Source organism: Crinia signifera, chromosome 8 (genome assembly GCF_055691185.1).
Source record: "Crinia signifera chromosome 8, ASM5569118v1, whole genome shotgun sequence".
Lineage (NCBI taxonomy): Eukaryota > Metazoa > Chordata > Amphibia > Anura > Myobatrachidae > Crinia > Crinia signifera.
In genome coordinates this window covers 2,645,831-2,661,238 of record NC_139224.1, presented here as the reverse complement: position 1 = coordinate 2,661,238, position 15,408 = coordinate 2,645,831, and the positions used below count along the sequence as shown (strand labels likewise).

At 46.5% G+C, this 15,408-nt stretch overlaps 1 protein-coding gene across 2 annotated transcripts; it reads right to left on the bottom strand.

The window, feature by feature from the left end:
- Positions 1–2,736: 2,736 nt before the first annotated feature.
- LOC146025619 (serine/threonine-protein kinase pim-1-like) lies at positions 2,737–11,125 on the bottom strand. 2 transcript variants are annotated; one of them, XM_083155564.1, is made up of 6 exons: positions 7,637–7,923; positions 6,412–6,512; positions 6,218–6,268; positions 5,742–6,105; positions 5,419–5,595; positions 2,737–5,184 (listed from the first exon to the last, which is right to left on the bottom strand). In XM_083155564.1, exons 1-6 carry the CDS (start codon positions 7,770–7,772, stop codon positions 5,006–5,008), a joined length of 1,008 nt encoding a protein of 335 aa, XP_083011690.1. In that variant the 5' UTR covers positions 7,773–7,923; the 3' UTR covers positions 2,737–5,005. The 2 variants fall into 2 exon arrangements, with proteins under 2 accessions (XP_083011690.1, XP_083011691.1); XM_083155565.1 differs by lacking the exon at positions 7,637–7,923 and adding an exon at positions 10,854–11,125 and having other exon boundaries at positions 2,738–5,184.
- Positions 11,126–15,408: the final 4,283 nt, after the last annotated feature.

The following is a 15,408-nucleotide window of genomic DNA, read 5'->3' as shown; positions in this document are numbered from 1 at the left end:
CCTCGTGTGATACATCGTGTGATACATCCTGTGATACATCATCGTGTGATACATCCTTGTGTGATACATTGTGTGATACATAGTGTGATACATCCTTGTGTGATACATCGTGTGATACATCGTGTGATACATCCTCGTGTGATACATCCTCGTGTGATACATCCTCGTGTGATACATCCTGTGATACATCGTGTGATACATCCTCGTGTGATACATCGTGTGATACATCCTCGTGTGATACATCGTGTGATACATCGTGTGATACATCCTCGTGTGATACATCCTTGCTGGTCTCATGTGGCATCACATAACTGCTTCTGTTACAGAGACATGACTGCACACATGAGGCAGTCCCAATATGTCTGCATGGTGCGCCAGACAGCATGATGGCTGACAGCGAGGAGCAGTCCACGAAACATCAGACATCGCAGCGCATGATCCTCGCCCCCCTCCAAACCCCTCTCCCCAGGCAATTTGTTTTTCTTCATTCTGCCTGCTCAGGAAGTGTTGACTAATTTTATCTGAATTATTGATCTACCTCCCTCTTGGACCACTTAGCACAGGCTGTTCTCTCCAAAGGTTGCAGGATGTGTCAGCCCTCATGGCAGGAATAAATATATATACGCACTCAGTCAGACGCATATACAAAGTGTTTATATATATATATACACACACAGTATACAAACACACACATACATGCACTGAACAAATACAAAGGGGTACATTTACTGAAGGGTATAATAATTAAAATAGATGTTTCCCAGAGCAACCAATAACACTCTTTCTTCCATTTCGCTAGTGCATCTTAGAAAACAAGCCAGGACTCACTCTGCACTGTGTAGGCCGGGGGGGCACTGAGAATATCAGCGGCCCTCACTCACGATGGCCTGGGGCCGCCTGCTGTCAATCAAACAGCGAGCAGCTTGCGAGCACAGGCGTACAGAGCACATAGGGCTCACATATGCGCGATCCTCCGATTATCGCTCAGGCTGCAAATTCACAGCCCAGCAAACATAACTGAATCAGGCCCGATATTTTTACATTCACGTCTGGTGGACGTGATCCACTAAGCCAGGCATGTCCAACTGTGGCCCTCCAGCTGTTGTAAAACTACACATCCCAGCATGCCTTGCAATAGTTTTGGCATTCCCTAATAGTAAAAGTGTGGCAAGGCATGCTGGGACTTTTAGTTTCACAACAGCCAGAGGGCTCTTGGGGTTATTGGCTGTTTTCTGTACTTCAAGAGATCTGATCACTAAAAATGCCTTTTTAGTGATCAGATCTCTTGAAGTACAGAAAACAGCCAATAACCCCATCGGCCCCTAGACAAGATATTGGTCCCATATACACCCCAATTGTTTGTGGTAAATGGGACCTAAATAAGAGCATAATGGAAGATCCAGCTCTGACACCGCAATCAAATCGGATTCCATACTTGGGTTAACTCTGTAAAGCCCCTTTGCATTAGATTTACCCTATTTGTGGCACACGTCCCTGTACAAATATTTGAATCACCTGCACAACAACTTATAAAGTACCGGTAAGCCACCCAACAAGGCAGGACAACAGATGGATCCCCAAGGTACTGTGCCTGTAACTATGGACATGTTTGAAACAAAGGCATATGTGATGTGCCAAGATACAGCCAGCTATAGCCAGAATCTAGAACTTGTATGGACACAACCAAAATATAAGGCACAATAGTCCTTATTGCAGGTGGTTTGACATTTCCACACTACGGTAAATACTAGAAGCATCTATGTTGAGTCGAACCCAACAGCCCAAGGTGTGATCGGTCCTCTCCAAGCACCAAAAGGGGCAACCCAGCAATGACCTGGGCCCAGCATAGGGATGGCCATCAACCATTGATGATTTGGAATCATTGATGGGTTATGGCCAATGTAGAATAGTTTTGCCATTGATGGGGGAGAACCATGTTTCCCACCATTGATGTCAAGCATAAACAAAGTGTATCTCCCCCCCCCCCAAGGGGCCGGGACACAGAGCATAACTCCGCTCCCGGCATCCATGAAGTTCCATCCCTATTTTGATTGGCCCAAAGAATGGATGACCATTTAGGAGTAAAAACATCAGTTGTCATCCATTGCACAGTATGACACTATCGATGGCCAGTTGCACTATTGCCATCAATGGCCATACCTAGTCCAGCCCGAAGTGTGAACCTGGTTTCAAGCACCTGGACACATCTTGGAATCATGTTCAGTAATCCAGGTTGGAACTGGTGTGAAACAGTCATTATCTAGTTGTCAGATTGCTGTTAGTGCACATACAAAAAAAACCACACAGAATGAAAATCCATCTACTGTTCTGTTCCTTTATATGTAACACTTGTTGTAAAGCTAGTAGTGCTTTTATGAAATGCGGTCACACTTGCAACCATTGGTCATGTCCATTTCTTGTGTGCTCATCATGAATGTGGTATGAAGCAGCTGGATATTTATTTATTTACAGTTTCTTATATGGCGCAGATTCTGTTGCGCTTTATAATAGTAGACAAGGCTTGATATTATGTTCGGTAATCCAGGTTGGACCCGGGTTTTTCAGAGGAAAGTATAATCTGACTCCCAAGTGGCTGTTGGTGAACATAATACTAAAAACACGTGGAGTTTACATTCAGATTTGCAGTCATTCGCAATATATTGTGAATATCAACACATTTAACTACCGACAAAACATTGGTGCAAAACAGACACAAGTTCACGTAAAAAATTTTTATTAAAAAGAAATAGATACAATAAACACTTAAATAAAACTGACCGAAAAAGAATAAAAATAAATCTGGTGTCCAGGATGTAACAAAGATTTATAAATACAGTTCATATTCAAAAAAACAAAGAAGTCTCTTTATAAATAAATCAGCCTCACAAGAGAAAGACACAATGAGGCATGAGATACATAGATTAAATTAAATAAATTAGGACATAACCAGTGAACACTGAGGTACAGCATGTACCCAATATAAACCTCTCAACTCAACTGGTGCCATAAAAGACTAATTTCATTTTTATTTTTTTGTTCAGTGTGGGAATGATTATTAAGTTACTGGGCTTGGTGTAAGGATGCAAGACCTTCAACCATGGGTCAAAATCAACTTGAAAAATAATAAAAACCCCAACAACAATCTCCCACACCCCCATGTGTCTGTACACAGCATCATAGCCGTACTCTGCAAATCAGGAGTAAGTATTTGGAGGTCAGACCATTGATTGTAAACTGTTTTATTCCCCCCTCCCCCTGAAACCAAAGTATAAATAGAAAACCAACGCCATTAAATCATTCTCTATACCCCCATAGGGGGTTCTTTGCACAAAGAAACGGTGCATTAGAATTAATCCTATTTGATACCACCCTCTTTAACAATGGGTTTCAATCAGGTGTTAGGAAGGTGGATTCTTCACATTGTCCATATCAAGAGATTTGGGTGCGACGTCACAATGCAGAAGACGCAGTGTCCACGTAGAATAATAAACCCTAAAATGCTTTGGAGACACAGGGGTAGATTTTAGTAAATGTACCACGTGGTCTCTATGAAGGCGGGCGGATGTATTCAAGCATATTTCTGGTTATTTTGATTGGCTAAAGAGCAGCAACAGCTATATTTGAGCTGTACTAAAATGCAGGGCATTTTTAAACCTTGCACTAGCAATAGAAGGATAGGCAAGGGAGGGGGAAGGATGGGACAAAGCAAAAAAAAAATAAAAAAAAATAACCCCCCCCCCACATACAATGTGTAAAAATGTTCATTGACACAGATGTGTTTGAACGTTTAAGGCCGTGAAGACAGTTACACACGTTGTTTGAAACTGTTGGATAAAAATAAGAGTTTTAAAAAAATAAATAAAATAAAAAACAAGATTGCAATGATGATATTTTCCCATTGTAAACCAGCTAATCAGCCATTGATATGCAAAATGACCAAAAGTGTCCTGGCTTTGGGAATGCATTCCTGTGGAACACATGTTCAGCCGGTAATACCAGTATCACAGCAGTCTCCCTGAGGAAACCTTTAACCCTTTCACTGCTGTGTAATGGTGTAGGGTCCCCTATTAGCAGCAAGGAGGGTTAGTTGCTCAAAACATTGACAAATAAAATAGTGAAAAATAAAAAAAAAACCTAGGTTGACCGACTGTTTTGGGACACAGTGCTCAGTCTGACCTCGCAAAAGAACTAAGACAGTTTTTGGCCAACTGTCAATAGAAGCAGCCCCTATTTGGGCCACTGTGAATTTGGGATGAAATTAAATAAAATCAAAAAATTTCAGGGCATTTGGCCTACATACAGCCAAAGCAGCATCCACCTCCAGCAGTATCTTATGATAACACTAGAATCTACAGCCTAAATAAAAGCTGGCATTCTGATATGCATCCACTTTACTGGAAATAGCTAACGTATTAACGGGCTGGGTGACGTCCTTTTAATGGCAACAAATCGTATCCACTATTATAGCTAAAAGAACAATGGAATATTGATCATTGAGTACTGGATCCTCAGAGAACACATTTCTTAGTTATAGGATAAGTTCTTTATACTATATTAGTGTCACATATAGAATAGCTTCCAATATAGGAGGTTCTAAGTGGATGCACACCCAAAATAAGCACTTTTACAGATGACAAGTATACTGTAAACTGCAGCCGAAGAACCTGAATACGGAGGAGAACTACTTAAGCACAATGTGGTATATGCTTGCTAGTATAACCCTGCATGGCATCTGGGCTACCCGCCCTCCCCACTCGCTTGCATCTTCCCCATCAAGTCTCTCGGGAAAGCAGAGGGTCCCCACAGTCTAAGGTCACCACACGTTCATATTCAAAGAAGTCCATTCTTAAGATCCCCAAGAGGTATGTCGCTCTGGTGGGACAGCTCCTTCTGTATCACTAGGAATCCAAGTTTACAAACTGGACGCTCAGGCCCACGCCAGCCCGTCCACCCCGGGACTGCGTCATTAACTTCCCATCTCACTCACGGAGCGTTTATATTGGGATTAGAGGGTCTCCTGGCTTGTGCTAGATGATTCTTGGTCCACCTTTCTTGATACTTTGTTATTGTCCTTTTGGTCTAGAAGATTTTCCTGGGACATCCAGGGATGAGACAGAATCTGCTCTAGGGTTGGCCGGTCTGAGGATCTCTTCGAGAGACACCACTCAATCAAATGCTGACATTCTACAAAGACAAGAAGGACATGACAAGCTTAGGATATTGTATGCATAACAGTTTTCAAAACCCTAGCTTCTACCAAGCAATTCTGCTTGGAGCTTCCTGAGGGACTAGGTCAACACCAAATACAAATAGTCACTGCAGAGGTAGACACCCGCTCGGTTTTACATGTGCGAATGATATTTCCAGGCGTCAGTGGCCGGGAAGGCTATGGAGGACTAGGTTTCAGGACCAGCTTACCTCTAGACACTCTGCAGCGGTACTGGATCTTTCCCTTTAAAATCTCATCATCATGTTCGAAGGGGATATCTCCGCAAACCATATCATACAGCAAGATGCCAAGGGACCACACCGTGGCAGAACGTCCATGGTACTTGTGAAACCTGACCCATTCTGGGGGGCTATACACGCGTGTACCTGCATAAAGAACATTAAGAAAATATAAGATACTGAAGTAGACCTTTGTGCAATACAGCTAGGCAAACCAGACGTGGACAAGGAAGTCTACACAGAAGGTCATGAATGCTGAATTATATAGAAGGTGAAATGAAATTTGAACTAACCATCGAAGTCTGTGTAAACGGCATCCCGTAGTAAGGCACCAGAGCCAAAATCTATGAGCTTCAGCTCAGCTGTCCTCAGATCCACCAGAATATTCTCATCTTTGATATCTCGGTGCACAACGTCACATGCGTGGCAGTGCCGCACGGCTTCTACAACTTGGCGGAAGAAATTGGCAGCTATGTCTTCGCTCAGGGCTCCCCGCTCCGTGATGAAGTCAAACAGATCTTGCACAGGCTCCGGCCGCTCCATGATAATTATAAAGCCATCGGGACGCTCGTACCAGTCCAAGAGCCGGATCACCCCGCGGCAGCCTGTGGATACCTTCTTCAGCAGATAGATTTCTAAGGGGACCAGTGTCCCATTCTGTAATAAAAAAAAAAAACGCAAAAAGGTCAGAACGATCAGAAAATTACCATTACCTGTGTGTCACAAACGTAGATGGTGGTATCGTAAGCTTAACGGAAACAGTGCTTACCATGTGCTTCATCTCTCCGATACGGTCCCTGGATACATGCTTGATTGCAACCTGTAATGAAGAACATCACTTTTAAGTATGAAGCCAGAGATAATATACAATAATCAACAAAATAACAAGGCAATATAGAATTTTTCTTCTTTTATATAAAAGTATATATATGAATAGATATGCAATAAAATACCAAAACTTACAGGTAGTTTGTCTGAAAGTCTCACTCCAGAATAGACAGTGCCAAAACCCCCAGTTCCAATCACAGGGCCCACTTGGTAGCAGTTTTCAAATGGTTCTTTTACTGAAAAAAAAAAAGAATGTTTTGTGAATAATTACGCCAATGTTTTATATTTCGGTCTAACACAAACAATGCGACAATAATATCAGCAATTCTAGTCATAAATGGTACAGTAATAAGATCCATCACACTAGACCAGCTCATCCGGAAGAGCAAGGTGAACGCGCCCCCCCCTCCTTCCCCCCATATCATGTTTTATGCGATGATGCTACAGCAGGAGCCTCTTACTCATCACCGTGCATGTGAGAGACCTGGGCAGCCTGAGTCACAATGCAGTGATCTGGTGCGTGCATTGTGCACTGGATGCAGATTGCTCCCAGCAGCATCTCCAGGATCTGGAAGACTCCCTGCAGATAAGGCAAACCCCCTTCCCCAGGCAAAGGGCTCTGCGGGTATCCCGAGGAAACCCCTCCTCCTCAGGAGACCACCCCACACTCCGTGCTGCTGCTGCACCACCACGCACAGCTCATCTGCAAAGTGCCCCCACCCTGGGCTGATCAATGTCTGCAGGTAGCACATCCAGAGGGATCCATCTGTCCCATTCACATCTGTGATGCTGTTATACATGGCACGTTTACACCTGCACCTAATGCTATACTGAGAGCAGAGGAGGCGGGCGCACACACACCGTCTCCCATAATAACACAGCCCAGATGCTGGAAGCATCAAAGGCAATGCCCAGTGCAATACGTAGCCTCAGATCAAGGTCACGTCACACCGGTCCATTGCTGCTGCTGGATCACATGGAGAAGAGCAATGTACAGCCAGAGCCTTATATCAAGTGACCTGCTCAATAGCTCTACAGATGCTGGGTAGGGGCACACACACACACACACACACACATATATATATATACACATACATACATACACACACACTATAAATGTCCATATAATATAATAAATGCTCCATCCTCCAGTGGACACGTGCAGCAGGGTGAGGTCCCATTGATACCCATGCAGTGACCCCCACTGATACCCATGTAGCCAGGTGCCCATGCAGTGACCCCCACTGATACCCATGCAGTGACCCCATGTAGCCAGGTGCCCATGCAGTGACCCCCACTGATACCCGTGCAGTGACCCCATGTAGCCAGGTGCCCGTGCAGCGAGCCCCCATTGAGTTACCTTCAGTGAGGACCCCCTGCCCATCAGCCATGGGGAATGAGGAGGCGGCGGCGGTGCTGGGGCTGTCAGGGCCCCGGTAGTACCGTGTCAGCGCCATGCGGTGCTCCGCAAAGTGTCCCTGCTCAGCCAGCAGCATGGTGCGGGGATCGGGACGAGCCGGTTACAGAACAACGAGCTGCTGCCTCCACGTGCGGCTGCTGCTGCTGAACGTTTGGAAAGTAGACTCCGCCCACAGCTCCCGGGCCCGGCCGCCGGCCAATCACAGCCCTTCCCGGGAGCCCCTTCCCCGCCTCCTCTATAGGGCGCTCACACTGTATTATCCCCGCCCACAGCCGGCAGCAGGTTAGTTACACAATGACAATAGTGGGCGCACCACGTGGGTGCGGGCAGCGGGAAATATTCTCCAGCACAATCATTCAGCTGCCTGTGAGGGGTTACTGGGCTGCCTGTGAGGGGCTGCCGGCCGGCACACGGGGGTTACTGGGCTGCCTGTGAGGGGCTGCCGGCACACGGGGTTACTGGGCTGCCTGTGAGGGGCTGCCGGCCGGCACACGGGGTTACTGGCCTCCCCCCTCCTGCACATTCCTGCAGGGTGGGGGTGAGGAGGGGGACCAGGTTTTTCTTTGGTTTATGGCGCCAAATGTGGGAGCACATGAGGTGAATCCCTCACCCCACACACAGGAGGACCAGCAGCAGCAGCAGGGGGACTGGGTGGTCTCTCACTGTACCATGCCTGCACTGGCCTCCATTTCTAAAACAATGAGATTTGATGTTGCCCATAGCAACCTGATTCTGTCTCATTTCTCTTGCATCCTAGAAAAGGAGACAATCTGGTTGCTATGAGCAACATCACCTCTTTTCATAAAAAAATAAGTAAAAAATAAGAAACTGAGGAAGGTGGAATACCAACAATGACCGGTCTGAGGCTATTGGGGGACAGCGACCGGTCTGAGGCTATTGGGGGACAGCGACCGGTCGGAGGCTATTGGGGGACAGCGACCGGTCTGAGGCTATTGGGGGACAACGACCGGTCGGAGGCTATTGGGGGACAACGACCGGTCGGAGGCTATTGGGGGACAACGACCGGTCTGAGGCTATTGGGGGACAATGACCGGTCTGAGGCTATTGGGGGACAGCGACCGGTCGGAGGCTATTGGGGGACAGCGACCGGTCGGAGGCTATTGGGGGACAGCGACCGGTCGGAGGCTATTGGGGGACAACGACCGGTCGGAGGCTATTGGGGGACAACGACCGGTCGGAGGCTATTGGGGGACAACGACCGGTCTGAGGCTATTGGGGGACAACGACCGGTCTGAGGCTATTGGGGGACAACGACCGGTCTGAGGCTAACCGATATTTTTCAATAGCCGAAGGCAGCAGCTGATTGGCTAGTACTTATCTCTCACAATTTTATCACTCTCCTGCTTTAATAACTATCCCCATTCTACAATGCGGTAACTTTATCCACATAATACAGGACAAAACTTTTCTACCCCCCCCTATGACAGAGCCTCGTTATGCGTGCCGATAATTAATGACTGCTGTGCCAACCACCGCACATGAGCCAATGCCCACATGCACCATGCCATCACTGAAGCACCCGCTCATGCGCCAGACCAGTTGTCTGTACATTACAAATCCTATTTAGGTCAATGGCGAATTTCCCCACAGAACTCCTCATTCCATTGTGGGTCTAATTTTAGAAAGAATCCACGACTACAGTTATGGAAACCAACTTTGGACCTACACCAATAAAATAAGAGGGAGACAGTTTGTAAATCACACAGCAGCAGCAGACTGGCCCGTGTGTAATGTGTATGAGCTGTCTGTGGCTCCCAGCTTGTACAGGGGCTATGCGAGGAGCAGCCGCTAGGTGGCGGCGCTGAGCCCAATGTTGACATTTTTTTTGCCAGCACTCATAGAATTTCTATTAACCTCTTATGACGTTCATTTATTGACTCATGATACAGAGTACCCTGTAATACCAGCAGCACAGCTACGCACTTATAATACTGATTCATTCAACAACCTCATTTTGGTCACAACTACACACTGCAAAATCTGACGCTGCTGACACTCTCATCATGCACCCTACAAGCCAATTTAAGTATATGTATTAAATTAAAGCCACAATCTCACCAGCATTCAAGCAATATTGCAAACAGACAAGAAGCCACAGCAGAGGGGGGCAGAAATACAACCTAAAGCCATATAGGATTGCTCATCCTATGCAACATTATAATGAGCCCTGCAAGATCAATGTTATGTAATGTTGTATGTTGTGTAACCCCTCAATCCGATCACCTGCCATGTTTATGCATGTATGGAGATGGTTAACGTTGAACAAGCACAGGGTTGGTTTTGCAAAATAAAAATATTGCAATATTAAGGATTTAAAATGCAACTGTTATTATTAGCATCTAACCTTACTGGGTGAGGCTCAGTACATCCAGGGGTTAATATAGGATTGCAAAGCACCGCAGCATGCTAAAAATAGATTTTGTGTTGCAGGTCTGCCCCCATGTTATTTATAAAGCAGGGGTCAGTGTCCCCGGGTTCAGTTATCTATCTTGTACAGTTTGATTTAAATGTGTCAACAGTGTACACAGAGATGTCATCATTTTGGCTTGGACTGTAAGCTCCGGTGCCCAGAATCCCAGCCACCGGCACAGGACCCATCTTATCCTTGTGTGCTAACAGTTATTAATGATATTTCATTGCCCTTTACAATGGGGATCTGGATGCTTCAATGCCATAGTCAGACCAGGTGACCCATGCCATTTTGACAGCTCTGTGCTGTGCCACAGCCGGGGTGGGCATTAGAGGGAAGGTGCCAGTGCTCTGTGCTTTAATATCATATCACACAGATGGCGTGTTTCCCTAATGCAGAGAAAGGCTTTCCCAGTGGTTACCTTACCATCCCCCACCCCTGCTCCATTCTGTACACATCTCATAGAGGGTCACATGCTACCCCATTACAATACTGGGCTCGGGGCTGTCATGAGCTGCCCCCCTCCTGACAATTGCCCACTCAGTGCATGAGTCACAGTCCAATGCCTAAATATTTATATCATGCATAGATCATGTGCTGCAAAACTCAGCTGCTGTCACATCGAGGAGTGACGTCTATATATATATATATATATATATATATATATATATATATAGATAAACACTTGCTACATCCATGCAATGCTATGAATGGGGGACTACTCACCAGCTGGAAGCTCATCTTTGGGGAACACAGTGTTTAGGAGGTAATTGTGGATCTTCTGATGATAAATCACTTGTACCGTGGACATGGTGCCGGGATGAGCAGGGAGATCTGTGCTTACAGAGTAATTGTTCGCAATATTGTAGCCAGTCCTTTGCAATCCTCCCCCCTAGCAGTGACAGTTAGGAGTCCTGGGCTCTGGTACAGTCCAAGCAGTGATCAGTCCTCCAAGATAGCAGCGTTCACATTGACTGAAGCTCAAGGACTCTGCAACATGACACTGCTGACAGAGGCAGGGGGAGGGGTAGGGAGGTTCCAGGGGAGGGAGGGGGGTGGGTACACGCCCACCCACCCATCAGTGACTAAGTATGGAGTTGCACGCTTCCAATGATAGAACTGCAGCATTCAGGGTTATTGCACAGCGCTGATTCCTCCAGCTGGTGGCTGCTGCTTACATCTATGGCAATCTGGGGATGTGGCGGAGTGGAAGCTCCACTAGGGGATTCCTCTTTCTGCATATGGTCATGGGTGATTGTGGCACCCGCGTGTAGGCATATAGGACCAGAGCTTGGGGGTATGGGGCTGGCACTGATTTGGATGAGAACTGTGTTTACATGGAAAGTCTGTGTATAAATAGCAGATTCCTGCGCTTGCTGGACGCAGAACCTCACATCCGGCCGTAACTGAGGATGTGGTGCCACCGCTCAGGACGCAGAACCTACGGGGCAGCACTGCTGCTATCCCATGGCACTGCCAACCGTGCCCTGTAACCACGGGATCCGCGACAGCGCCCCTCTGGGAACGCACCCTACAGCCTGTAGGAACCCCGCAGCGGACACGGTCATCAACCCTAGGAAGGTTGACACCTGAAATAGGTCAACAGGGTCGGAAGGCCGGCACAAGTATTAGGTCGACAATGGCAAGGTCATTCAAAAGGTCAACATGTGTTTTTCCATGTTATTTTTGAGCCGACAGGTGCCGACAGGCGGTATTTCATGCCCTACTATCCACTAGGGCAGGGATGGGAACTTTTCACCCTCCAGCTGTTGTTGAACTACACATCCCAGCATGCCCTGCTACAGCTTTGCTATTTGGCTATGCTAAAACTGCTGCAGGGCATGCTGGGATGTGTAGTTCAACAACAGCTGGAGGGTGAAAGGTTCCCCATCCCTGCACTAGCGCGTGGAGGGAGAATAGAATGGTGTGCCATACGCAGCTAGGCACCGTGCCTGAAGCGTGGTGGGCGGACACGGTACTCTGACCGTATCCATGTCGACATTTCGGACAAAAAAAAAAGCGAAACTCATGTTGACCTTTTGACTGTCGACCTTGCTATTGTTGAGATGAAGTCCCAGCCAATCAGCTCCATACTGCCATGTTACAGACTGTGTTTGAAAATTGACTGTTAGGAGCTGATTGGTTGGTACTTTATAGCTCTTCAAAGCTTAGTAAATGCACCCCCTAGTCACGTACATCCGCTTGTGTGCATATCACCGCACTAGCTATGTAACTTCACGCATCAGCGCATTTCTCCAGCCAGTAAACCTAGTCTGCCCCTTTATTAAACATATTCCCTATAACCATATTTGATCCTTATTGCTTTGTAAGGATATCAATATGCCTATCCCAAGCATGTTTACATTGTACTACTGTATTGGCCTCTACCACCTCTGATGGGAGGCTATTCCACTTATCTACTACTCTTTCTGTGAAGTAATTCTTCCTCACATTTCCCCTGAACCTACCTCCCTCTAGTTTCAGTGCATGTCCTCGTGTTCTGCTGCTCCTCTTCCTGTGAAGAATGCCTAGATCCCTCTCTTCCTCAGTAGTTTCCATTATAGTGCCATTTATACTATATTGAGTCTTTGGATTTCTGAGACCCAAGTGCATGATTTTTCATTTTTTGGCATTAAACTGTAGTTGCCATGCTCTTGACCATTCCTCTAATCTACCTAGATCATCAACCATTTGTTTTACCCCTCCTGGTGTGTCTACCCTGTTGCATACCTTTGTGTCATCTGCAAAAAGGCACATTTTACCCTCAATTCCATTTACAATATCACCAATAAAGATATTAAAAAGCACCGGTCCAAGTACAGATCCCTGGGGTACTCCACTTGTAACCTTTCCCTCCTTTGACTGTACTCCATCTTCTACAACTCGCTGTTTTCTGTCCTGCAACCACGATCTTATCCATTCAACTATCTTAGAATCCAATCCCAAGCTTTCAAGTTTATTTAACAGTCTGCGATGTGGGACAGTGTCAAAAGCTTTACTAAAGTCTAGATAAGCTACATCTACAGCCCCACCTTGATCTATTACTTTAGTCACCCAGTCAAAAAAGTCAATAAGATTTGTTTGACATGATCTTCCCCCAGTAAACCCATGCTGTTTTGGATCCTGTAAATTGCTGGTTTTAAGATATTCTACAACTCTTTCTTTTAAGAGTGTTTCCACCAATTTCCCTACTACTGATGTAAGGCTCACTGGTCGATAGTTGCTTACCTCTTCTTTGCTTCCACTTTTGTGCAGTGGGACTACATTCGCTGTTTTCCAGTCCTCTGGGATTACTCCAGTAGCTAGTGACTGGTTGAATAATTCTGTTATTGGTTTTACCAGCTCCCCTTTAAGCTCTTTTAGTATCCTTGGATGTATCCCATCTGGCCCCATTGATTTATCCACTTTCAGTTTTGAGAGTTCTGTGAGGACTTTCTCCTCTGTAAATGTATTTGTTTCTCCCTCAGTTTTCTGACTATACTTGCAACTTAACTGTGGCCCCTTCCCCTCTCTTTCAGGAGTGAATACTGAGTAGAAATAATTATTAATATTATCTGCTATTACATTGTCCCCCTCAAGAAAACTTCCACTCTCGGGCCCTTATTCTGATCGGTGCGGCCCGATCAGAATATGCGGCCAGGACCGTGCAGGCGAATCCCCGCCTTCAATACGGATCGCCACCTCCGTCCGTACGCGGATATGTGGCGGTCCGCATGAAAGTGGACGGGGATACGCCTCCTCCATCTTGGGAGCAGCCCCTGCATTCGATGGTCGCCGAACATCGAATGCAGGGCCGCACGCTCCACCAGCGCCCGCCACCCTAGACCACACGGACACTTGTCCGTATGAAATCATGTATGGGGGCGGGCAGCTGACATCCGGCGATGTCAGATGCCCGCCCCCTACACATGCGTCACGGCTTCATTACCATGCATACGCCCTGCGTTTGCATGGGAACGCCCATGAAACGCGGGGCGTATGCATAGGGTAATGAGGCTAAGTAGCCCTTCACGCCCCTCTCCGCCCCCTGTGCGGCGTCTAAAGAATACGTTCGGCGAAACCGCTTGCACATGCGCAGAGTGACCTCTGCACATGCGCAGTCGCTAACCATCGGCGGTACGACCGCATGCGGAAAAATCCGCACCGATCAGAATAAGGGCCTCTGTCTTCAGTCTAATTATTCCACTTTTTGTTTTTCTCCTTTCACTTATATACCTAAAAAAGTTTCCCCCCCTTTACCCACTGACTGGGCCATTTTATCTTCAGCCTGTGCTTTTGCACATCTGATCACCTTCTTAGCCTCCTTCTGTCTAACAAGATACACCTCTTTGTCCTCATTCTTCTGCGTCTGCTTAAATTTCTTAAAGGCCAACTTTTTTGCTTTCACAATACTTGCTACTTCTTACACAAACCACAATGGCTTCCTTTTCCTTGTGTTTTTCCTAACTCTTTTGACACAAAGTTCTGTTGCTTTTAGAATTGCACTTTTAAATTTTTCCCACTTCTCCTGCACTCCTTCCAAGTTCTTCCACTCTGCCAAAGAATCCCTTACAGAGTTTCCCATCTCTACAAAATCAGCCTTCCTTAAATCTAACACCTTTGTTTTTGTGTGCGATGAGTCAGTCTCTGTCTTTATTTTGAACCATAAAGGGTTATAGCCATAGCGACGCGTGCTGGATAAATCTAGTTACATCGCCGGTCAGGGCTCTCCCAGGAGAACACCGGCCCTGACAGATCGTTCAGCACACATCACTGTGCAGCACTGTGCGCTGAGCGATCTTGCTGAGCGCTCTACATTGCTCAGATCACTCAGCACAGTCGCCCTATGTGTAGGCCCCATAAGGCTTATAGTCAGAAGGACGGTGGGTGCTTTAATTCAAATCTAGGCGGCTGTGGGATTTGCATATACTCGCACAGCTGCTTGGTACCAATTTGCAATAAATCAATGAATCGGGCCCATTGTCAAGATATAAAGAGACTGGGAAACTTGGCACAATATTGTTTTCTCCGTGACTAAAAATACTAATCACAAATGATATTTCCCTTTTATAAAACTGTGACATTATAGTGTACTGAGTGCAATGCTGATAATGGCTAATGGTACAGAATTGCTGTTTGTCATTGGGCACAAGCAGTTATATCCGGTTTAACCCCTTCAGTGGCAGTCCCGGAAAATTTCCGGGCATGCCACAAATCTACAGGTGTGTGCCAGTGGTGCCTGCAGGCGTGCACCACTGGCGCATCACCTCACCAGCGACCCCCACTAGACCGCTCCCTCCCC